Source organism: Arabidopsis thaliana, chloroplast, assembly GCF_000001735.4.
Source record: "Arabidopsis thaliana chloroplast, complete genome".
In the NCBI taxonomy this organism is placed as follows: Eukaryota; Viridiplantae; Streptophyta; class Magnoliopsida; order Brassicales; family Brassicaceae; genus Arabidopsis; species Arabidopsis thaliana.
The window spans coordinates 42,501-65,979 of record NC_000932.1 but is presented as its reverse complement, the minus strand read 5'-3'; the positions used below and the strand labels follow the sequence as shown (position 1 = coordinate 65,979).

At 33.5% G+C, this 23,479-nt stretch overlaps 18 protein-coding genes and 6 non-coding genes across 24 annotated transcripts; 13 read left to right on the top strand and 11 right to left on the bottom strand. All coding sequences in view use genetic code 11, as the record gives it.

The window, feature by feature from the left end:
* Window positions 1-172: 172 nt before the first annotated feature.
* Window positions 173-268, bottom strand: petL (cytochrome b6/f complex subunit VI). Its single transcript has one exon. The coding sequence runs from the start codon at window positions 266-268 to the stop codon at window positions 173-175; it is 96 nt and encodes a 31-aa protein (NP_051077.1).
* Window positions 269-1,657: 1,389 nt separating this feature from the next.
* Window positions 1,658-1,909, top strand: psbE (photosystem II protein V). The gene has a single exon. The coding sequence runs from the start codon at window positions 1,658-1,660 to the stop codon at window positions 1,907-1,909; it is 252 nt and encodes an 83-aa protein (NP_051076.1).
* Window positions 1,910-1,918: 9 nt separating this feature from the next.
* On the top strand, window positions 1,919-2,038 carry psbF (photosystem II protein VI). Its single transcript has one exon. The coding sequence runs from the start codon at window positions 1,919-1,921 to the stop codon at window positions 2,036-2,038; it is 120 nt and encodes a 39-aa protein (NP_051075.1).
* A 21-nt stretch (window positions 2,039-2,059) lies between these two features.
* On the top strand, window positions 2,060-2,176 carry psbL (photosystem II protein L). Its single transcript has one exon. The coding sequence runs from the start codon at window positions 2,060-2,062 to the stop codon at window positions 2,174-2,176; it is 117 nt and encodes a 38-aa protein (NP_051074.1).
* A 143-nt stretch (window positions 2,177-2,319) lies between these two features.
* On the top strand, window positions 2,320-2,442 carry psbJ (photosystem II protein J). The gene has a single exon. The coding sequence runs from the start codon at window positions 2,320-2,322 to the stop codon at window positions 2,440-2,442; it is 123 nt and encodes a 40-aa protein (NP_051073.1).
* Window positions 2,443-3,360: 918 nt separating this feature from the next.
* petA (cytochrome f) lies at window positions 3,361-4,323 on the bottom strand. Its single transcript has one exon. The coding sequence runs from the start codon at window positions 4,321-4,323 to the stop codon at window positions 3,361-3,363; it is 963 nt and encodes a 320-aa protein (NP_051072.1).
* Window positions 4,324-4,549: 226 nt separating this feature from the next.
* Window positions 4,550-5,239, bottom strand: cemA (envelope membrane protein). Its single transcript has one exon. It carries the CDS (start codon window positions 5,237-5,239, stop codon window positions 4,550-4,552), a length of 690 nt encoding a protein of 229 aa, NP_051071.1.
* Window positions 5,240-5,653: 414 nt separating this feature from the next.
* ycf4 (photosystem I assembly protein Ycf4) lies at window positions 5,654-6,208 on the bottom strand. Its single transcript has one exon. It carries the CDS (start codon window positions 6,206-6,208, stop codon window positions 5,654-5,656), a length of 555 nt encoding a protein of 184 aa, NP_051070.1.
* A 411-nt stretch (window positions 6,209-6,619) lies between these two features.
* On the bottom strand, window positions 6,620-6,733 carry psaI (photosystem I subunit VIII). The gene has a single exon. The coding sequence runs from the start codon at window positions 6,731-6,733 to the stop codon at window positions 6,620-6,622; it is 114 nt and encodes a 37-aa protein (NP_051069.1).
* Window positions 6,734-7,438: 705 nt separating this feature from the next.
* Window positions 7,439-8,905, bottom strand: accD (acetyl-CoA carboxylase beta subunit). The gene has a single exon. It carries the CDS (start codon window positions 8,903-8,905, stop codon window positions 7,439-7,441), a length of 1,467 nt encoding a protein of 488 aa, NP_051068.1.
* Window positions 8,906-9,582: 677 nt separating this feature from the next.
* On the bottom strand, window positions 9,583-11,022 carry rbcL (ribulose-1,5-bisphosphate carboxylase/oxygenase large subunit). Its single transcript has one exon. It carries the CDS (start codon window positions 11,020-11,022, stop codon window positions 9,583-9,585), a length of 1,440 nt encoding a protein of 479 aa, NP_051067.1.
* Window positions 11,023-11,823: 801 nt separating this feature from the next.
* Window positions 11,824-13,320, top strand: atpB (ATP synthase CF1 beta subunit). Its single transcript has one exon. It carries the CDS (start codon window positions 11,824-11,826, stop codon window positions 13,318-13,320), a length of 1,497 nt encoding a protein of 498 aa, NP_051066.1.
* atpE (ATP synthase CF1 epsilon subunit) lies at window positions 13,317-13,715 on the top strand. The gene has a single exon. The coding sequence runs from the start codon at window positions 13,317-13,319 to the stop codon at window positions 13,713-13,715; it is 399 nt and encodes a 132-aa protein (NP_051065.1).
* A 136-nt stretch (window positions 13,716-13,851) lies between these two features.
* trnM lies at window positions 13,852-13,924 on the bottom strand. Its single transcript has one exon. It is a non-coding gene; the product is annotated as a tRNA-Met (tRNA).
* A 184-nt stretch (window positions 13,925-14,108) lies between these two features.
* Window positions 14,109-14,781, top strand: trnV. Its single transcript has 2 exons — window positions 14,109-14,147; window positions 14,747-14,781. It is a non-coding gene; the product is annotated as a tRNA-Val (tRNA).
* An 835-nt stretch (window positions 14,782-15,616) lies between these two features.
* ndhC (NADH dehydrogenase subunit 3) lies at window positions 15,617-15,979 on the top strand. The gene has a single exon. It carries the CDS (start codon window positions 15,617-15,619, stop codon window positions 15,977-15,979), a length of 363 nt encoding a protein of 120 aa, NP_051064.1.
* Window positions 15,980-16,045: 66 nt separating this feature from the next.
* On the top strand, window positions 16,046-16,723 carry ndhK (NADH dehydrogenase subunit K). Its single transcript has one exon. The coding sequence runs from the start codon at window positions 16,046-16,048 to the stop codon at window positions 16,721-16,723; it is 678 nt and encodes a 225-aa protein (NP_051063.1).
* Window positions 16,724-16,826: 103 nt separating this feature from the next.
* Window positions 16,827-17,303, top strand: ndhJ (NADH dehydrogenase subunit J). The gene has a single exon. The coding sequence runs from the start codon at window positions 16,827-16,829 to the stop codon at window positions 17,301-17,303; it is 477 nt and encodes a 158-aa protein (NP_051062.1).
* Window positions 17,304-17,732: 429 nt separating this feature from the next.
* Window positions 17,733-17,805, bottom strand: trnF. Its single transcript has one exon. It is a non-coding gene; the product is annotated as a tRNA-Phe (tRNA).
* A 684-nt stretch (window positions 17,806-18,489) lies between these two features.
* On the bottom strand, window positions 18,490-19,086 carry trnL. The gene is made up of 2 exons: window positions 19,052-19,086; window positions 18,490-18,539 (listed from the first exon to the last, which is right to left on the bottom strand). It is a non-coding gene; the product is annotated as a tRNA-Leu (tRNA).
* Window positions 19,087-19,694: 608 nt separating this feature from the next.
* ArthCt100 lies at window positions 19,695-19,767 on the top strand. Its single transcript has one exon. It is a non-coding gene; the product is annotated as a tRNA-Thr (tRNA).
* Window positions 19,768-20,151: 384 nt separating this feature from the next.
* Window positions 20,152-20,757, top strand: rps4 (ribosomal protein S4). Its single transcript has one exon. The coding sequence runs from the start codon at window positions 20,152-20,154 to the stop codon at window positions 20,755-20,757; it is 606 nt and encodes a 201-aa protein (NP_051061.1).
* Window positions 20,758-21,066: 309 nt separating this feature from the next.
* Window positions 21,067-21,153, bottom strand: trnS. The gene has a single exon. It is a non-coding gene; the product is annotated as a tRNA-Ser (tRNA).
* A 235-nt stretch (window positions 21,154-21,388) lies between these two features.
* On the top strand, window positions 21,389-23,396 carry ycf3 (photosystem I assembly protein Ycf3). The gene is made up of 3 exons: window positions 21,389-21,514; window positions 22,229-22,456; window positions 23,244-23,396. Exons 1-3 carry the CDS (start codon window positions 21,389-21,391, stop codon window positions 23,394-23,396), a joined length of 507 nt encoding a protein of 168 aa, NP_051060.2.
* Window positions 23,397-23,479: the final 83 nt, after the last annotated feature.

Below are 23,479 nucleotides of genomic sequence, written 5' to 3'. Positions count from 1 at the left end.
TCATTTTTGAAAGGGAGAAAAGAGAGGTACTATCTATTCCTAGCTCTTAATCTGTATTGCCAATGAATCTCAATGACCAAAATTTGGTAATTAACACGGTAAGGAACTATCGAACATATTAATAAATACCAACGAAATCCTTTTTTATAAAAAAATCTGCATTCAATTAATTTCAAATAAGTCGTATTTTGCTTAGACCAATAAACAGAACTGAGGTTATAGTTAAAGCTGCTAGTAGAAAACCGAAATAACTAGTTATAGTAGGCATGAAGGGACTCAATAAAATATGTTTTTTTATACATATGTTTCTTAAAGTACTTCCCTAAGTTTCAATTGAAATTTTTTTTAAGAAATAGAGAAAGATAACTAGTTCCAAGAATTAAAAAAATTCAATTGAAAATTTGTGAATTATCAATCATTATAGGTGGTATGAAAAAAAATAGAGAAAGATAAAAAGAACTCAATTCATCGTCTTTGGCATCTGCACTATCTCAGGAGTCAGAATTAACGTAACTTATTAATTGAAAAACTCTTTAAGAAATTAATCATAAAAAAAAATAATACATAAAAAAAATAACTCTATTATCTAACTTCAGTCAAAACATATAACTTTTTTTGAATGAATATGTAAAAATTTGAAAATAAGTTGTTTGATTCTTTTTTTTTATTGACCTTAGAACCTAGAATACGCCTCTTTCTACTTTATTAAAATTGAATTTACTAAAATTTAAACTCATTAGATTAAATTAAATAGTAGAGCAGTTTTCTTCATTTAATCTATCGAATGAGACTAAAAAGAAAAGAGGTATCCTACACGGAGAACGAGATTAGTAAAAAAAAAGATTTATTTATTTTAACTAGATTTTAAACGATAACTAGATTTTTAAAACTTGTAATTAGCAATTTCTATTATCGTTTCCTTTCGAGGTTTTAGGTTTTTTTCTTTCGAGATTATATAGAAAATAGAGTGAAAAACCCATCACCCTTGTAGTTAGTTAAAGAAAGAAAAAAACCTTTGAATTGTGAATTGAATACAACAAAACAATGCACGCATTACAAATATTTAGTCTTTTTTTATTATTTTTATTTGTTGTTCTTTTTAATTGATCCAATCCAATCCAAAACTATTGTTCTTTTTCTTGTTTCTGCAAATTAATTCCTTAAAATGAAACAAAAAGTAAAAGGGGGGATCACATTATCATAAAAAAATCTATTCTACAATTATGCATATGCAATGAAAATGAAATTTATAAATTTTTCATTCAATTAACTTGGGACCATATGAAAATTTGCTTCATGAATTATTAGAATTAGAAACCAACTTCTTGGATTTTCATTTTATCTAATCTTTAGTTTATTTTCTAGTCCAAAACGAATAAAGGATCAAAGCCCCTATAGATTACAGTAATTTGAAAAAGTGGGACACGGTTATACATCGACAAGCAAGAAAAAAAGAAATTATGTAACACCCCATTTCTATACTAATTCAAATTGCGTTGCTGTGTCAGAAGAAGGATAGCTATACTGATTCGGTAGACTCTAAAAATACCCTTGGTACTTTATTGACGATCTCACAAAGATGCAATCTCAGTGAATTTTAATTTACTTATTCATCTTTTACAGAATCGATTCCCTACGAGAATATCTGGAGTTCAGTATGTCTGGAAGCACAGGAGAACGTTCTTTTGCTGATATTATTACCAGTATTCGATACTGGGTCATTCATAGCATTACTATACCTTCCCTATTCATTGCGGGCTGGTTATTCGTCAGCACCGGTTTAGCTTACGATGTGTTCGGGAGCCCTCGTCCAAACGAGTATTTTACAGAGAGCCGACAAGGCATTCCATTAATAACAGGCCGTTTTGATCCTTTGGAACAACTCGATGAATTTAGTAGATCTTTTTAGGAGGACCCAATGACTATAGATAGGACCTATCCAATTTTTACAGTGCGCTGGTTGGCTGTTCATGGACTAGCTGTACCTACCGTTTCTTTTTTGGGGTCAATATCAGCAATGCAGTTCATCCAACGATAAACCTAATTCAATTATAGAGCTATGACACAATCAAATCCGAACGAACAAAGTGTTGAATTAAATCGTACCAGTCTCTATTGGGGGTTATTACTCATTTTTGTACTTGCTGTTTTATTTTCGAATTATTTCTTCAATTAAGAAAAGAGCGTAGAATAATAAAATAAAAAATAAAGAGTAGTAATTTTATTATCCCATTCGGATGGATTATATATAATAATTATCTCTGACTGTTTATGTTTCTAGCATGACCACTCGATTAAATGTGGAGGGAAGCGGGATAAATGGCTGATACTACTGGAAGGATTCCTCTTTGGGTAATAGGTACTGTAGCTGGTATTCTTGTGATCGGTTTAATAGGTATTTTCTTTTATGGTTCATATTCAGGATTAGGTTCATCCCTGTAGAAATTGGATGAGCTGAGTTATAGACGTGAAAACATAAGAACTCAACGGGGCCCAACTCTTCCTTCTTTGTCTGATTCGAGGGGGTCCCGTTGAACTGCTAATAATCAGAACAATTTTTTATCGTGTTTTTGAAAAATGAACTTAACTAAATTAGTATATTATGAACATATAGTATTTTTTAATCTTTCAAAGATAGAATAAAAAAGGGGAATCACTTCATTCCCTTTTCCTGCTTCCCCGGCTGACACAATAGTTTTTATCATTAGATCTATCATTAAAATTTAAAATTTGGTCTATACTATAATAGAATCGAAATAGAAGTTTTTTCTGATTTTATTTATTTAGTATTTCATCAAAATTGAAAAAAAAAAAAAGAAAACTACAAAAAGTAACTACTATAATATATATATATATATGTAAACTAAGAATAGGAGTTTTTAACGAATTGAATCAAGAAGGACAAGATCGACACAAGAAAAGGATGTCTAAAATTCCTTTTCTTGTGTCGAAGACTAGCAAGACAAAAAATACTCCCTATAGTCCCTAAAACTTGTTGTTTCGCCGATTTATGGTTCCCCTTTTTTTCGGCGCGTGTGTTCCTTATCTTATTTTAGTATCTAGTCAAATTTTGCCATTTGACTAGAAAAAAACTCTTGATTATTGATACATTCTATCAATTTCAATTGGTCAATAACGACAGAGTTACATCACACCCCTTCTCATTTTTCAAATTTTTATTGAAAAATAAATAAAGGGGGGTAAAGTGAATTCTTCTCAATATACATACTAGTATTAGGACTATGATATAAGTAATTCCTGACATCTAGTCGAAAAGGAATAGCAAATCTAAAGAGAGGCAAAAGGTTTTCATAATTTTTTGTTCTTTTTTACGAATTTGATAAAGCTAAATAGACAGATCTAAAAATTCATTTCGGATAATTGAACCTTCTCAAACTGTTTCTTTTTAAGAACCAAAAAGATTTGTGCCAAAACAACCGATCCTAAGAAGAACAAAAGACCTTGGACACGTAATGGATCTTGAAGTACTATTTCCGCATCCCCCTGACCAAATCCACCCACATTAGGATTACTCGTTAATGGTTGATCGAGTTTAATGGATTCGCCCTCTGAAACAAGAAGTTCTAGGCCTCGAGGGATAATATCAATAACTTCGCGTCCATTCGATGCATCCACTATGGTTATTTCGTATCCCCCCTTTTCTTTTCGTAAAATTTTACTTATTATCCCTCCTGCCGTAGCATTATAAACTGTATTGTTACTTTTGCTACCATCAGGATAAATCTGACCCCTTCCCCTGTTTCCACCTACATATATAGGATATTTTAAGAAGTGAACATCTTTATTAGTAGCAGGGTCTGGAGCAAGAATAGGAAAGGTTATTTCACTATATTTTTGACCAGGAACAGGACCTATCACAAGAATATTTTTTTTATTGGGACGATAATTCTGAAAAGAAAGATTTCCTATCTTTTCTTTCATCTCGGGTGAAATACGATCGGGGGGGGCTAATTCAAAACCCTCCGGTAAAATAAGAACAGCTCCCACATTCAAAGCCCCTTTTTTACCATTAGCTAGAACTTGTTTTAGTTGCATATCATAAGGAATTTTAACAACTGCTTCAAATACAGTATCAGGAAGTACCGTTTGTGGAACCTCAATATCCACGGGCTTATTAGCTAAATGGCAATTGGCACATACAATACGCCCAGTCGCCTCTCGTGGATTTTCATAATTCTGCTGGGCAAAAATCGGATATGCACTTGAAATGGATGCCCAAGTTATTATATATATTATGAGTGAGACAGATATGGAGCGAGTAATCTCTTCCCTTATCCAAGAAAAGGTATTTCTAGTTTGCATGGTCCAATCATTTATCCCGAAAATTTCTACAATAAAGTTAGCTAGGTCGATAATATACTTCCCTAGCCACAATTCTGCTATTTACATTTACTGAAAAAAATCAAATTTTTTTTGTTGAAATATACAAGGAATCCCTCATGGGTAAAAAAAGTAAAGTAAATACGACTTTGATTTGGTTATGATGTATAAGGTACGAAAGATTAAAATTGGATCAGTGAATCTTTTTTTAGTCGTTTATTGCATGATAAATCACTACAAGTGACGGAGATACACGATTTAAATAACGAAAAATCCAATATTTAAAAATTGTATCAAGAATTACTGGAAAGGTAGAAACTAGACCAGATAAAATTTGCTCATAATGAGCAAACCCAAAATCTTTGTAAATATAACCAATCATTAGTTCCCAACCGTGAGGCGAATGGAATCCGATACATAAATCAGTTAATAAAAGAATCGAAAAAGCTTTAATTGTATCACTTAAATTATATAGGAATTCTTGAACCCAAGAATTCAGAATAAAAAGCTTTTCCTTACCCCAAAAGGAATAACCACTTAGAATAACGAAAGATATTAGATTTGTCGAGAAGTGCAAGATTGTATGGATATTATACTCATTGTGTATCTTGATGAATTGGATCGTTTCTTTGTGGATTCCTAGACGAAATTGTTGTAAATTGGTTTCTGGGTATTCCTTTATCATTTCATCGAGCTGGAATAGTTCCTCTAATTGTATGAATTTTTCTAGAAAACTTTTTTCTTGAATATCATTCAAAAAAGTTTCGCATTGTCTAGTATTCCACCAATTAGTAATCCAAGTTTTCAAACTTTTATTACAGCAGAGAGAGATCAACCAGGGCAAAAAGACTATAGATAGAAAATAAAAAAAAGGAATGAATGCTTTCTTTTTTGCCATTTTGAATCTGTGAGTTGTTAATGAACCTACCTCATTTGTTGATTCTATTAGATCTAATATTTCTATCGAGCATGTGTTTCTATTCTAATTCGAATAGAATATAGTGAGCCTATGAATCCATTTTATCTTTTGCTGTTGATTCAATACTGAGTCTTTGCTTTGAATCTAGAAAGAATACAGAAACAGACTCAGAATACACTTCCAACTTGAATCAAGAAAAAATGGGGTTTCCGGGATGTTATTCCCCCCTTTTTCGATCAATACTAATTTCGAGACAAATAAACTCCTTTTCTTTTCTATCAAATATATCAAAAAAACGAGCATAAAAGAAGAGATGAATATTCAATTGAAAAAAAAAAGAAAGAAATTCTTTCGTTTTTTCTTCCTACTGCCAAAGCATTTAATTAATTCATTTCAAAATACTTCAATTGGTACACGCAAGAAGTAAGCCAATTCAGCAGCTTTTTGCTCAATTTCTCGTGTAGTAAAATTCTCATCAGTACGAATTAAAGGAATAGCCCCTTGACCTCGAATTTCCATATAAAGGACACGCCGGGCAGAAACACCCTCTTTAACTTCTATTCTGATGGACTGAATATCTTTCATAAAGAATCGTAAAAAGATGCGACGACTTTTTCCAGGAAATCCCCAACGAAAAATACGCACTATTCCTTCTTTTCGGTCGAAAAGATCATAACCACTACCCACATTCCACAAAATAGTGCACCACAAATAGCAACTAATAAAGAGACCTGCGATCCCATAGAAAGACATCACAATCCCTTGTGGAAAAAAAATGATTTGCTGGGACGGAAATAACGATATAACATTTCTACCAAGATAACTGGAAGTTCCAACCAATAAGAATCCTAATGAACCTAAAAATAGGATAAAGGCCCAGCAGAAATTACTTGTTTTTCGAGACCCCGTTATAAATTCTATCCATATAGATTCTGATCGCCAACTCATATATATTAGATCCAGTTATACAATTTTTTGGAATTGAGAAAATATGACTTTCCTTTTTTTTGTTTTCAAAGTAACTCTTATAATATAAACTATTTTGTTGTGAACCTTTACCTTAGGAGTAATTCATAGAATTGTTTATATCTAAAAAAATAACATCTCCTTCCTTTATATGATCCCCTATAGTTATATACATACAAATAAATAGATTGACTGGAATTTCAGACATCGGCCCGACGATGATCCATTTTTCAAAAGAGCGCAAATTTTTTTACGTTTACACATGCATAAGAGTTTTTTTTATTTATGTTTGTAGGAATCTATGTGTTATACAACATTCTACCAAATGGGTCTTATCGAATCGAAGTTTTTAAAATAAAAAAAAAAAGGTGATATGATTCGGTCTCAGCCGATCTAAAAAATCTTATTTTTTTGAATATGAAGAAATAAAGAAGCCATTGCAATTGCCGGAAAGACTAGGCCTACTAAAGGCACAAAAATAGAGGGTAAGTTATTGAAAGTTGTCATAAAATGGGTACCTCAATTTAATATTTGTACCTGTTATTGTTATATTCTGAATTCTAAAGATATCTTAGAATATCTTGTATTTTTATTATTTCTATTATATCTATTATATAATTATACTAAGTATCTTTAAGTAAATATATATCTAATATTAATATACAACCTAATAGAAATATATAGAATAGAACCGAATAGAAATAGAAATAGAATAAAAAAATAGGTACAAAAAAAGCCAAACTAAATAAATGGACTTATTCATCTTTCAAAATCAACTACAACTAGATGTATCATAATCCCCTTGTTAGATTTATTATTCTTTTTGTCTTAATATCTTATAATAGTTAATAGTCATTAATAAAGAAAAATTTTTCTTCCATTACAAATTTCTACAAAATTGATTAGAAATTAGAATCTGATCTAACAACAGGGAATTTTCGGGAAATGCAAAAAGATGGAAGACTCTCTATAGATCTGCATCTATCTATATTTGAATTATCTATACATATGCAAGCAAGGGAGGAAAATGAACTTTTTTTTGTTTGTCTAGTCTAATTTGAACTTCCCCCCCAAAAAAATTCACTTTTTAGCTTGTTGATAGAGGTTTACTGAGTAGTAAACAAGAATATCGATAAAAAAAAATGATTTGAAAGAAAAATGCATTTTTCTGGGTTTTCGTTTAATTCTGATAAACTAACCGTTCTATTTTATTTAATTTGTGTTCAAAGGAAAAAAAGCATGGAGCTGAAATAACTCGCTCAGAACACCTTTTAAAAGATTACGTGGTACAATTGCATCCAATAAGCCCTTACGTAATAAAGATTCAGCCGCTTGTGAACCTTCAGGCACGGCTTTTTTCAATGTTTGTTCAATTACTCTTTTACCCGCAAATGCAATATAGGCATAGGGTTCGGCAATAATGATATCCCCCAACATACCAAAACTAGCTGTCACTCCACCGGTAGTAGGAGATGTAAGAATTGATATATAGAATAACTTTTTACTTGATTGATAATCACATAAAACCGAAGAAATTTTAGCCATTTGCATCAAACTTAAACTTCCTTCTTGCATTCGTGCTCCTCCGGAAGAACACACTAAAATAAGAGGTAAACATTGATTGGTAGCATACTCGATCAAACGAGTTATTTTTTCGCCTACTACGGATCCCATACTACCCCCCATAAACCGAAAATCCATAACCCCAAGGGCTACCGGAATACCGTTTAGTTGACCTGTACCTGTTTGAACAGCGTCAGTCAATCCTGTAGTTTTTTGCGCAGAGTCAATACGGTTTTTATAAGGTTCCTCCTTCGAATGAAATTTAATGGGATCCGCAGAGACCATGTCTTCATCCATAGGATTCCAAGTACCCGGATCAATCGAAAGCTCGATTCTTTCTGAACTACTCATTTTCAAATAATGTCCACATTGTTCACAAACATTCATTTTGACTTTCTTATACATTAATCCATAACAATTGTCGCATTGAATCCACAATTGATTGTAGTTTTGAGTTATATCGAAATCCTTAGAACTTATTAAATTACTACGATTCCTATTAGTTCTTATCTTGTAATTTTTACTTTCACGAATCTTTCCGCTTTCACTACAAATGAAATTATAAATGTAACTTTCATTAAAATTATTACTATCGATTAAAAAGTTATTATCAATACAGATGTAAGAACGAAAATAAGAATCAATGCAACTATTAATGTGATTAGTACAATTATATTTAGTATCCTTAATGTAAGGATCATAGTGCAGATCGTTGTCACCTTTAGATCTATTATTTAGATAACTAGAACTACAATAACTATAAAAAAATTTTTCTAGGTCACTAAAATCATTGTCAATCTCAAAAATTTTTTTTTTTTTATCAAAAAATATAGAATAACTATTCTTATTACTATCCCTAACAAAAAAGGTGTCATCCGATATGAAATTGCGAATGTCCTTGGAGCTAACTAAAAGATCAACATTATTGGAATAACTAGAAGAATAACTAGAACGCTCATCCCAACCATAAAAGTTTTTATCCATATCATATATAAAACGGTCTTGACTTATAGTAGTCTTTTCACCAGGAGCAAAACTATCCATTGCTTTACTTAGCTCACCTCTGTATTCCAATTCTCCCTTAGAAAACATAAAATTGAACCACGATTTTTCCATAGAGCTTCTGGCCTCTATTTAAATGAAAATACAATAACAATAGATGAATAGTCATTCAATGAAAAAATTGAAAAATGCAAAATTTTTTTGAATAGTTCATTTTCTATTCAGAGTAAGCAAAACATATCGATGCAATTGCTAAGATTATTAAGTAAAGTAATTGAAATGAATCAATTTTAATTCTAAATGAAAAGAAGGATTTTCTTATATTGTGTAAAATTCTCATAAAAAAAAAAGAAATATTTGTTCTTCGCTTATGAATATAAGAATATTAAGAACTTTTTTAGTAAAATCTCGTATACTAATATAAAAAAAAACTTTTTTTATTCCAATACGGAATGAAAAGAAAAGGACAACATGCAGGATGGGGTAGAAGAAGCGGGGATACTTGGTTCAAGCCCTGACACGAAAGAATATAACACTCCTAAGAATTAAGAATCCATGTTTCGTATAGGATTTCTTGTGGACACAACACTACAATAACAAAATTGTAGTTGTGTTTAATCTTCTTTTTTTTATTGAAGAGTTTTTTTTCTATCTAAATTTAAGTATGTATCTATCAAAAAAAATAGTATATACAACAGATAACCTCGGCTCAATCTTTTTTAGTAAAAAAAAGATTGAGCCGAGTGCAATTAAACTAATAAAACAAACGTGAATTACTAAATCTAATTCATCTACTCTTGGCCATCTAATTTATCGATGGTTGGGAAGTTAAATGTGATCTCTTTCCATACTTCACAAGCAGCAGCTAGTTCAGGACTCCATTTGCAAGCTTCACGGATAATTTCATTACCCTCGACTGCAAGATCACGTCCCTCATTACGAGCTTGTACACATGCTTCCAGAGCTACTCGGTTGGCTACGGCACCCGGTGCATTTCCCCAAGGGTGGCCTAAAGTTCCTCCACCGAATTGTAGTACAGAATCATCTCCAAAGATCTCGGTCAAAGCAGGCATATGCCAAACGTGAATACCCCCTGAAGCCACAGGCAGAACACCAGGTAGTGAGACCCAATCTTGAGTGAAAAAGATACCGCGGCTTCGATCTTTTTCAACATAATCATCGCGCAGTAAATCAACAAAGCCCAAAGTTGACTCCCTGTCTCCTTCAAGTTTACCTACTACTGTACCCGCGTGAATATGATCTCCACCAGATAGACGTAAAGCTTTAGCTAGTACACGGAAGTGCATACCATGATTCTTCTGTCTATCAATAACAGCGTGCATTGCACGGTGGATGTGAAGAAGTAGGCCATTATCTCGGCAATAATGAGACAAACTAGTATTTGCGGTGAATCCCCCTGTTAAGTAGTCATGCATTACGATAGGAACTCCCAATTCTCTGGCAAATACAGCTCTTTTGATCATTTCTTCGCATGTACCCGCAGTAGCATTCAAATAATGCCCTTTGATTTCACCTGTTTCAGCCTGTGATTTATAAATAGCTTCGGCACAAAATAAGAAACGGTCTCTCCAACGCATAAATGGTTGGGAGTTCACATTCTCATCATCTTTGGTAAAATCAAGTCCACCACGTAGACATTCATAAACTGCTCTACCATAGTTTTTCGCGGATAACCCCAATTTTGGTTTAATAGTACATCCTAATAGGGGACGTCCATACTTGTTCAATTTATCTCTTTCAACTTGGATACCATGAGGTGGTCCTTGGAAAGTTTTAGTATAAGCAGGAGGGATTCGCAGATCCTCTAGACGTAGAGCAGCCAGGGCTTTGAACCCAAATACATTACCCACAATCGAGGTAAACATGTTAGTAACCGAACCTTCTTCAAAAAGGTCTAAGGGATAAGCTACATACGCAATAAATTGAGTTTCTTCTCCTGGAACGGGCTCGATGTGGTAGCATCGTCCTTTGTAACGATCAAGGCTGGTAAGCCCATCGGTCCACACAGTTGTCCATGTACCAGTAGAAGATTCAGCAGCTACCGCAGCCCCTGCTTCTTCAGGTGGAACTCCAGGTTGAGGAGTTACTCGGAATGCTGCCAAGATATCAGTATCCTTGGTTTCATATTCAGGAGTATAGTAAGTCAATTTATACTCTTTAACACCAGCTTTGAACCCAACACTTGCTTTAGTCTCTGTTTGTGGTGACATAAGTCCCTCCCTACAAGTCATGAATTTAGAATTCTTGCAATAAAACAAAACAACAAGGTCTACTCGACATAAATTAGGAATAGATTTAATTAACCTTTTTCACAGGAATCTTTCACAAAATTATCAACTAATCAGAATTATTCTTTATTAGACCATGATATTTGATTCGCCAAATACATCATTATTGTATATTCTTTCATATGTATAGCGCAACCTAATACTTCTTTTTCAAGTTTTGAATCTTTGACTTTTTATAAATCCAAATATTTAATATTAAAATTAAAATATTAATAAAATCACTCTTGACAGTAATATCTGTTGTATATGTAAATCCTAGATATGACAATATGCGGAATTCATCCATGAAAATGAAAAACAAGGGGGGGTTGCTAAAGGGATGAATAAATGGGACGCATAACCGGATATGCTAAAATGAAAATACGAAAAAAAAGGCTAATGAGATCGAAATAATGAATCATAACTAAAGTTCCGTTTCGAATTCGCTAGATAAAACAAAGGCTTGCCTATTCCTATTATGATAAAAAAATAAAAGACTTTCCGCAAAAAATTTTTTTATTCATATATTTTTTATTTTAAAACTAGGTTTCAGTTAGTTGAGCTTGAAAATGACTATTCCTTCATTGAATGAATAAAAAATTGAATTCCACATCCGCTTGGGTGGGACCAACGAAATCGAGTGCTTACTCCCACTTTTTATTGAATTAACCGATTAATTTGCTATCGAAGATTTTTTCTGTATTCGAAAAAATTCGTAACAAAATTTAACATATTTTTTTTATTATGAGAACAAATCCTACTACTTCAAATCCAGAGGTTTCGATACGTGAAAAAAAAAACCTGGGACGTATCGCCCAAATCATTGGTCCGGTACTGGATGTAGCCTTCCCCCCGGGCAAAATGCCTAATATTTACAATGCTCTGGTGGTTAAGGGTCGAGATACTCTTGGTCAAGAAATTAATGTGACTTGTGAAGTACAGCAATTATTAGGAAATAATCGAGTTAGAGCTGTAGCTATGAGTGCGACAGAGGGTTTAAAGAGAGGAATGGACGTGGTTGATATGGGAAATCCTCTAAGTGTTCCAGTCGGCGGAGCGACTCTAGGACGAATTTTCAACGTGCTTGGGGAACCCGTTGATAATTTAGGTCCTGTCGATACTCGCACAACATCTCCTATCCATAAATCCGCGCCTGCTTTTATAGAATTAGATACAAAATTATCGATTTTTGAAACAGGAATTAAAGTAGTAGATCTTTTGGCCCCTTATCGTCGTGGGGGAAAAATTGGACTATTCGGTGGGGCTGGCGTGGGTAAAACAGTACTAATTATGGAATTGATCAACAACATTGCTAAAGCTCATGGTGGTGTATCCGTATTTGGTGGAGTAGGCGAACGGACTCGTGAAGGAAATGATCTTTACATGGAAATGAAAGAATCTGGAGTCATTAATGAACAAAATCTTGCGGAATCCAAAGTGGCCCTAGTTTATGGTCAGATGAATGAACCGCCAGGAGCTCGTATGAGAGTTGGTCTGACTGCCTTAACTATGGCAGAATATTTCCGAGATGTTAATGAGCAAGACGTACTTCTATTTATCGACAATATCTTCCGTTTCGTACAAGCAGGATCCGAGGTATCCGCCTTATTGGGTAGAATGCCTTCTGCTGTGGGTTATCAACCCACCCTTAGTACCGAAATGGGTACTTTACAAGAAAGAATTACTTCTACGAAAAAGGGGTCCATAACCTCTATTCAAGCAGTTTATGTACCTGCAGATGATTTGACTGACCCCGCACCTGCCACCACATTTGCACATTTAGATGCGACTACCGTACTATCAAGAGGATTAGCTGCCAAAGGTATCTATCCAGCGGTAGATCCTTTAGATTCAACGTCAACTATGCTACAACCTCGAATCGTTGGCGAGGAACATTATGAAACTGCGCAACAAGTAAAACAAACTTTACAACGTTACAAGGAGCTTCAGGACATTATAGCTATCCTGGGGTTGGATGAATTATCCGAAGAGGATCGCTTAACCGTAGCAAGAGCACGAAAAATTGAGCGTTTCTTATCACAACCCTTTTTCGTAGCAGAAGTATTTACAGGTTCTCCGGGAAAATATGTTGGTCTAGCGGAAACAATTAGAGGGTTTAATTTGATCCTTTCCGGAGAATTTGATTCTCTTCCCGAACAGGCCTTTTACTTAGTGGGTAACATCGATGAAGCTACTGCGAAGGCTACGAACTTAGAAATGGAGAGTAAATTGAAGAAATGACCTTAAATCTTTGTGTACTGACTCCGAATCGAATTGTTTGGGATTCAGAAGTAAAAGAAATCATTTTATCTACTAATAGTGGACAAATTGGTGTATTAGCAAACCACGCGCCGATTGCCACAGCTGTTGATATAGGTATTTTGAAAATACGCCTTGCTAACCAATGGTTAACGATGGCTCTGATGGGCGGTTTTGCTAGAATAGGCAATAATGAAATCACTATTTTAGTAAATGATGCAGAGAAGAATAGTGACATTGATCCACAAGAAGCTCAGCAAACTCTTGAAATAGCAGAAGCTAACTTGAGAAAAGCTGAAGGTAAGAGACAGACAATTGAGGCTAATCTAGCTCTCAGACGAGCTCGGACACGAGTCGAGGCTCTCAATACGATTTGATTTTGTAACTAGCTGACGTGTAAAAAAAAAGAATGTATAAAAAAAATAGGATCGAAAGACGATAAAAACAATAAAATAAAAAAAGCTGGTTACAAAAACTTATTAGACACCATTGATCATGGTGTCTAATAAGTTATACCTACTATTGGATTTGAACCAATGACTCCTGCCGTATGAAAGCAATACTCTAACCACTGAGTTAAGTAGGTTATTTATCATTGTAAAGAGAAGGAAAGGGGATACCTATCACATCGATAGGATTATAAATCCAATATTATTTCTAAGCAATACCAATAAACAATGAGATCAAAGAGATATAATGTTCGATCATGTAATATTAATCTTGACAAGAAATTATCTACATGATAAGATAAAATGTGTATCACAAACACAAGGGCTATAGCTCAGTTAGGTAGAGCACCTCGTTTACACGTGCGCCAAAGTTTTTCAGAGGAGTCCATCACGCAATCAAACTAATTGATTGATCTTATTAAGAAATCGATGTCTTACTCCATGACTTTTTTTTAGGAAAAAAGAGGAGAACAACAGCCTGACATTAGGTCCTATTAAAGTACCCCGTTAGGTAGGGAATGAATAGAACCCATCATTGATTTGAGATATTGATAGGGTGAATACCCAGTCTACTCAATGCTAGGTAGAATGAGTATAAGGAACTCAAAAATGATCTTTTCGTCCTATGAACCTTAAGGTGTATCAAGTTTCATGTTTGATTTTTTAATCAGGATGTTAGAGACTATATTTAACTTAAGTTGATCTAGACCAAAAGCAAACCTACGTCAAGAGAACCCTTCTTTGAAACACTTTGGTAGTTCTTCTGTATTGTATTAGAATTCAAAAATAATCAATCAGAGTACTTGGAACCATTTCTTATCTTTTTTTTAAGAAAAAATATGGTAGACTAACTGATCTTTCGATCAGTTAATGAAAGAGCCCAATGCAAAAAAAAATGCATGTTGGGTCTTTGAAAGAGTTCGAATCATTTTGATAATAATAAGTTCGAACTCTTTTACCGAGCAGGTCTACGGTTCGAGTCCGTATAGCCCTAACTAAGAAATTTATTCTAAAAAATCACATTAAAATCAAAATAATTGGATAAATTTTTTTACTTTTTTTTGTATTCTTTATTTCTAACAGGTTACTTTTAATTGCTCGGTTCATAAAAAAAATTTCCATATCATAAACCATAAGTCCTGGGGATCGTTCAGAATAAAACGGAAAATTTCATTTTATTTCAATGGAGCCAATCACTATCTATCGATATATCGAGATAGATACTTAATTTATAATTTAGAATAAACCTTTTTCTTCATTAATTTTCATAGTTGTAATTTTTTTATATGAATTTTCCTCGTTCACTAGCTACAATCAAAAAGTTCATAATACTTTCTTTTTTTTTTTGTATCCCCACTCAATCTTGGTTACTTTTTTTATCACACGGCCTTGTTTAAAAATAAAAAAAGAAATCTAATTAAATTCAACCAAAATTCAATCTATCTAATACTAAGTAAGATGAGTATGGTAAAGTCTTACTGGATTTTTTGATACGTCATCATTTAAAAAACGAAGAGATTTTTCGAAAAATTTTTTTAAACATAAACAGAAATAAAAAAAATTACTAGTTATTAATCAGATTAATATTATATTATTATATTAGAAACTATTAGTAATAGAAACATGGAACTATTAAGTAATAAGTGTACTGAAAATAAGAAATCAATAAATCTTAAAACGAGACGTCTACCACAACAACCAAACGAAAAAAAATGATTCGATTAACCTGAATTTTTGTTTTGACTCAAGAGTTCTATATCCCTTGCCCAATCCACTCCGATTGGAATTGACTAAGCGGGTATTTTTTCCACATTCATAGGAGTTCGTCTATGTTTCTGCTTTACGAATATGATATTTTCTGGGCATTTTTACTAATATCAAGTGCTATTCCTGTTTTGGCATTTCTAATTTCCGGAGTTTTATCTCCAATTAGGAAGGGGCCGGAGAAACTTTCTAGTTATGAATCAGGTATAGAACCGATCGGGGATGCTTGGTTACAATTTAGAATCCGTTATTATATGTTTGCTCTAGTTTTTGTTGTTTTTGATGTTGAAACTGTTTTTCTGTATCCGTGGGCAATGAGTTTCGATGTACTGGGGGTATCTGCTTTTATAGAAGCTTTCATTTTCGTGCTTATCCTAATTCTTGGTTTAGTTTATGCATGGCGAAAAGGAGCATTGGAATGGTCTTAGTTCGTTTACCGAATACTTGATACAATAATAAAAAAAAAAAAAGTAAAAAAAACCATTGAAACAATTATGAATTCCATTAAGTTTCCCATACTTGATCGAACAACAAAAAATTCCGTTATTTCAACTACGTTAAATGATCTTTCAAATTGGTCAAGACTTTCCAGCCTATGGCCGCTTCTTTATGGTACCAGTTGTTGTTTCATTGAATTTGCCTCATTAATAGGCTCCCGATTTGACTTTGATCGTTATGGGTTAGTACCAAGATCGAGTCCTAGACAGGCGGACCTTATTTTAACAGCAGGTACAGTAACAATGAAAATGGCTCCTTCTTTAGTGCGATTATATGAACAAATGCCTGAACCGAAGTATGTTATTGCTATGGGAGCCTGTACAATTACAGGGGGGATGTTCAGTACCGATTCTTATAGTACTGTTCGAGGAGTTGATAAGCTAATTCCTGTAGATGTCTATTTGCCGGGTTGTCCACCTAAACCAGAGGCTGTTATAGACGCTATAACAAAGCTTCGTAAGAAAATAGCTAGAGAAATCTATAAGGATCGAATTAGACCTCAACAGGGTAATCGGTGTTTTACTACCAATCACAAGTTTTTTGTTGTACGCAGTCCGCATATTGGAAATTATGATCAAGAACTACTCTATCCACCATCATCTACTTCAGAGATCTCTACTGAAACATTTTTTAAATACAAAAGTCCAGTATCGTCCCACGAATTAGTGAATTAGGGAGGCTTTTAGAGAATCAGAAAAAAATCTTCATAAATTAGAATTAACGGTAAATGTGAAATACTTAATTTTATATAAAAAAGGTGTGGGGGAAATAAAAAAGATGCAGGGCACTTTGTCCGTTTGGCTAGCCAAACGCGGGCTGGTTCATAGATCGTTGGGCTTCGATTATCAAGGAATAGAGACTTTACAAATAAAGCCCGAAGATTGGCATTCTATTGCTGTAATTTTATATGTATATGGTTACAATTATTTACGTTCGCAATGTGCCTATGATGTGGCACCAGGTGGCCTCTTAGCCAGCGTGTATCATCTTACGAGAATAGAATATGGTGTTAATCAAGCGGAAGAAGTCTGCATAAAAGTATTTACTCACAGGAGTAATCCTAGAATTCCATCCGTTTTCTGGGTTTGGAAAAGTACGGATTTTCAAGAACGGGAATCTTATGATATGTTAGGAATCACTTATGATAGCCATCCACGACTGAAACGGATCCTAATGCCCGAGAGTTGGATAGGGTGGCCTTTACGTAAGGATTATATTGCCCCCAATTTTTATGAAATACAAGATGCTTATTGAATGATAAAAAATGAGCCAATAGGATGAACTAAAAAAAAAGAGTTCTGCATTATGAACTTTGTATCGCGCACATAACTTAGTCAACTTTAGTCACATAACTGGGAATGAATAAATAAGATCGGAAAGCAATAAATGAAGGGGGGGATACAATTCTATTTCTATTGTATCTAATGAACCTTGGGGTATTTTTGCCCTTCAACTATAGTATACTATACATATAGACCTTTTTTTACTTGTTTGATTCAACGGAACTCATTTAACCTTTCCTTTCGGATATGTATTATGTATCAAGTATTATACATTCTTTTTGAACGGCTGGATTCACAACATGAACAAAAAAAAGAGAGGGGATAAAGCATAATTGCACTTTTTTTACTAAAGATACGTTTAATTTGAAGAATAAAAACTTATCAAAATTAATAAATCCTCTGCCAAGAACCAGATTTGAACTGGTGACACGAGGATTTTCAGTCCTCTGCTCTACCAACTGAGCTATCCCGGCGAAGGATCATCCTCGTTTTACGAATGGTGGCACAACGATTTCAAGTCCCCCGGAAAAAAGCTATGTCCACCATTAGTCTACTGAAGTATCAAGTATCATCTACTGAAGTATCATGCTCGTTTTCCTAATGGTGACACGAGGATTTCGAGTCCTCTGCAAAAAAGCTATGTCTACCTTTACTGAAGGATCATTATCATGTGACACAGGGATTTTAAGTCCCCCGCAATTAAGCTATGCCGACCATTACTGAGGTATCATCTACTGAAGTATCATCTTGCTTTTACTAATGGTGACATAAGGATTTTCAGTCCTCTACTAATGGTGACATAAGGATTTTCAGTCCTCTGCAACTAAGCTATGTCGACCATTACCGAAGGATCATCTTGCTTTTACTAATGGTGACACAAGGATTTTCAGTCCCCCGCAATTAAGCTATGTGTACCATTACCGAAGTATAATCTACTGAAGTATCAGTATCATTTTAATATATGACTTAGGTCTATGTCAATGAAAAGAAACTCAAAAGTAGTAAATTCAAAAAGTTGTGGACCGGGAATTTCTTGGATTTTATAAATAAAAGAAGACTTTCTAAGTTTGAAAATGAAAAATGATATAGATTATAAATAATTCAAATAAATAATAACGAAAAAAAGGTAAGGTGTCAACCTTTTCGGGGAGTAGAGCTGGGGATAGAGGGACTTGAACCCTCACGATTTTAAAAGTCAACGGATTTTCATCTTACTATAAATTTCATTGTTGTCAGTATTGACATGTAAAATGGGACTCTATCTTTATTCTCGTCCGATTAATTAAGTTCCATCAAGGATCTATCAGACTATGAAGTGAATAATTTTATTTTAATCAAGAAATATTATTTCTTAAACTTCGAATTGATTCACAACATTTTGATTTTGTTTATAAAAAAATAGAAATCGAGATTCAGGTCGTCATTTTTGAGATCGTTTTGTGTTACCTAAATTTATACAATATAGGTTTTTATCCTTCATCCTTTTTGATTTGAAGTTTCGATCGAAGGATTCCTTTATGAACACAAGGTAGTGAACTCCATTTGTTAGAACAGCTTCCATTGAGTCTCTGCACCTATCCCTTTTTTCGCGCTTTGTAAACTCCGGTTTGTTCGCGTAAACCAGGATTTGGCTCAGGATTGCCCATTGTTAATTCCAGGGTTTCTCTGAATTTGAAAGTTATCACTTAGTAGGTTTCCATACCAAGGCTCAATCCAATTAAGTCCGTAGCGTCTACCAATTCCGCCATATCCCCTTTTTTAGGATCTCATTATGATGTCTTTCCTTTTTTTTCTTATGCCGAAACCTCGGGATTCATTACATTATAGATACTTATTTTATGTCTTTGTTATCTTCTTTTATTTTTTTGAGCTCCATCCATATTGATTTAGTCTAATCAACAAAGATTCTATCATTTTTGTATTTGCAATTCAATATGGTTATATATTACATAACATATATATGTTCTTTTTTTTTTCATCTTTGGCTTAAATTTTCAGAAATAGTCGAACGGTCGATTCTTTTTTTTTTTTTTACTTTCATGAAAAGAAATTTATTATTATTATTATTGAAACTTAGAATTCTACAATGTGCAATGGAAAAAAATTATAAGTCTACTTCGTAAATTTGAAATTCTAATAATTCTATACTATTCTATGACTATATAGATATATATATAGAATTAAGGTTATGTTTTATTTATTTAATGATGAATGATAGTCACTATTTATGTGAGCTATATTCTGTTCTAGAATATATAGAATATCATTAATTCTAACTAGATAAGGAAAAATATTAATAGAATAGTTAATTGATACGATCTAGTAGTTTAGTGAATTTGTATGCATGCGCTATTTTATTTGAGCCCGCTTAGCTCAGAGGTTAGAGCATCGCATTTGTAATGCGATGGTCATCGGTTCGATTCCGATAGCCGGCTTTTCCATATTTTTTCGTTTTTTTTTACATGATTTTTAATGTACTTTCAAAATCAAAGAAGATTGAAAAGACTTCTTTGACCTTTTTCCAAGAGTTACCACTCCATTTATATTATGTCATATAAACTTCCATATTAGGAATATATATTGGGTAAAAGAGTTTGATCTTTGCAAAATTAATCAAGAAAATAAAGGAAAATTTTTGTGATTTAGTTGATTTATATATATTGTATATACAATAAAAAAAATCTGTATATTGAGAGAATATATCTTCTTACTCTTTGTATTCCAATAGTGGAGTGTATTTCACGTCATTTATCATTATCATTTAGTTCAGTTTTAATTTTATTTAGTTTTGTACAATTTCAATCAAAAAAGGAGTCTTTATGTCACGTTACCGAGGGCCTCGTTTTAAAAAAATACGCCGTCTGGGGGCTTTACCGGGACTAACTAGTAAAAGGCCTAAGGCAGGAAGCGATCTTAGAAACCAATCACGCTCCGTAAAAAAATCTCAATATCGTATTCGTTTAGAAGAAAAACAAAAATTGCGTTTTCATTATGGTCTTACAGAACACCAATTACTTAAATATGTGCGTATAGCCGGAAAAGCCAAGGGGTCAACAGGTCAAGTTTTACTACAATTACTTGAAATGCGTTTGGATAACATCCTTTTTCGATTGGGTATGGCTTTGACTATTCCTCAAGCGCGCCAATTAGTTAATCATGGACATATTTTAGTTAATGGTCGTATAGTTGATATACCAAGTTATCGCTGCAAACCCCGAGATATTATTACAGTGAAGGATGAACAAAACTCTAGAACTTTGGTTCAAAATCTTCTTGATTCATCTGCCCCTGAGGAATTGCCAAACCATCTGACTCTTCACACATTCCAATATGAAGGGTTAGTCAATCAAATAATAGATAGGAAATGCGTCGGTTTGAAAATAAATGAATTGCTTGTCGTAGAATATTACTCTCGACAGACTTAATAAACCTAACTTAAGTAAAAAAAAAAATTACTAAAAACAAGAGTTCGGACAACTCCCCTTTTCCATTAAAAATAAAAAGGCACAAGGTAAGGGATTTTGTCAAAGAATATTTTTCCTATTCATGTATCATAGATTGGTAGGGAGATTGGGATCCCTTGTTTGCTCTTCCCAGCATTTTCCATATGAAAGAAATTAGGAATAGAGAATCTATTTCAAAATCAAAACAAGGTAGATCTTATATCGATTCTTTTTTATTGGATTTGATACATTGTGGTCAATCACGTAAGATTGGTGAATTTGTTGAAAGTACGGAAAGAGAGGGATTCGAACCCTCGGTAAACAAAAGTCTACATAACAGTTCCAATGTTACGCCTTCAACCACTCGGCCATCTCTCCGACATCAAGATTATGACTGAGTATCTGGGTGAATAGCGAGTTATTCATCGTTTTTTAGATTATGGTTAATAGATACCCTTTTTGACCGGAAAATTTGGAAGTAGATAGAAGGTTTTTTTTAATGAGTCCGCTTTTATGTTAGTTCGTACTATACAATTCCTTTGTTTGTGAGAAAATTTTCTCACAAAAGAAAAGGTAAAGGAAATAAAAAGAGTTAGAGAATGGATTACTACCTATGCCAAGATCGCGTATAAATGGAAATTTTATTGATAAAACCTTTACAATTGTAGCCGATATCTTATTACGAGTCATTCCGACAACTTCCGGAGAAAAAGAGGCATTTACTTATTACAGAGATGGTGCGATTTGATTATCATTATTTTTTTTCTCGCCGATTTTGATTGGAATAGAAAGAAAAACGAGTATTGAAAAAAAATCTACGCTTTTGAAGGTGAAGTTTATAATATAAAAAAAACAATCCCTTCTGTCATGTATCCACGATTAATGCAGCCTTAGATGCTTCAATTGTGAATTATAGTATTGAGCAAAAGGTTTTTACCTATGGTTCCCGTATTACAGATCAATCCTACTACACTAATACAATATACGAATAGGAGGCATAGGGGAAGAAGCACTACGCCGAGAAATCAACAACACGAAAACTTTCTTAAAAATGATTCCCTTTCTTCTTCTTCGTTGGGATTGGGACTAATTAAAATGGTTGGAACAATAAACATCCATCTCGTTCGTATTTTGGATACCCGTATAACCATTGAAGACTGTTGAAGTGACTAATTCCTGGAAACTTAGGGGCGTTGAGAACAAAGAAATTTTTAGAGTTTCCTTTTTTATTTTTATCTAGCATGAACCCACTTGGTAGTAAGAAAAGATCTTTTGCAAGAAGGTTGGCTAGGGATTTCTTGTAAAAACATTAGCCCCGCTTAGTTCATAATGACATCACATTTTTACATATATTATTTTCATTATGCACCTAAAGGAGGAGCCGTATGAGATGAAAATCTCACATACGGTTCTGAAACGGAGAGTTCGTTAAAGCGAATGACGACCGTAACGGATGTCGGCTCAATCTGAAGGAAATTATGCGGAAGCATTACAGAATTATTATGAAGCTATGCGACTAGAAATTGACCCCTATGATCGAAGTTATATACTCTATAATATAGGCCTTATCCATACAAGTAATGGGGAACATACCAAAGCTTTAGAATATTATTTTCGGGCATTAGAACGAAACCCCTTTTTACCACAAGCTTTTAATAATATGGCTGTGATCTGTCATTACGTGCGACTATCTCCACTATAGAAAAAAAGAACGAACGCTAGTCAATAAAATACTAGAAACACAAAAAAAGGGCTTTCTACATAAGCATCGCCTAAAACGATTTTTATCAGCTGTAGCAAATAACTAAACTTCATCCATCGAAATATGAAGTGAAGACTAGATATGCCTAAATACTTTCTTTTCTATGGATAAAAAAAGATTTAATTGATAGAGGAAGCACCGTAAAGATCAATTGGAAAGGTTTTGGACCGACACAACAAGAGCTGTTTATTTATATCATAATATGAGATAAATCTTAGGAATCTACTTATGTAATAGAGTAATCCCCGAAGGTATTGAGCAGCGGTGTAGCATCAGATCCTAAAGACAGTAAGTCTTTTTCTTTTTTATGAAGTATGAAAAAGTCTTTTTCAAAGATTCTATATAAATTTTTATATGAAAGCGGGATAGTTACCTTTCAGAAAATTCTAATATCTAATAACAGTGGACATGCTTTTTTTTCTGAAGGTAGGAGAAAAGATAAAACTTATTATATTAATTAATATATTAATTAAATCAAAATGAAAGTTTGAAACTCATGTAATTACTCTCTTTTGTTTAATCCAAGAAAAACAAAAAATCTATAAGAAATCTCATTCAATTAGACATTCAATTAGATATAAAGTTCAAAGTAGGTTAAAGTTAAAAAACTGGTACACCAAAACAAAAGAGTTGGTTGTCGAGCCGTATGAGGTAGGAAACTCTCAAGTACGGTTCTCAGGGAGGGAATTGATCCGCCTATTCCGACCGTGGAGAACAGGCCATTCAACAAGGAGATTCTGAAATGGCGGAGGCTTGGTTCGCTCAAGCCGCTGAGTATTGGAAACAGGCTATAACGCTTACTCCTGGTAATTATATTGAAGCACAGAATTGGTTGACGATCACGAGGCGCTTCGAATAAGAACTTTCCCTTTGTTTCTTTTTTTTTTTATTCTATTCTATAATATTTGCTATTTGTTTTTATAATTAATTGTTTTTTGGTTT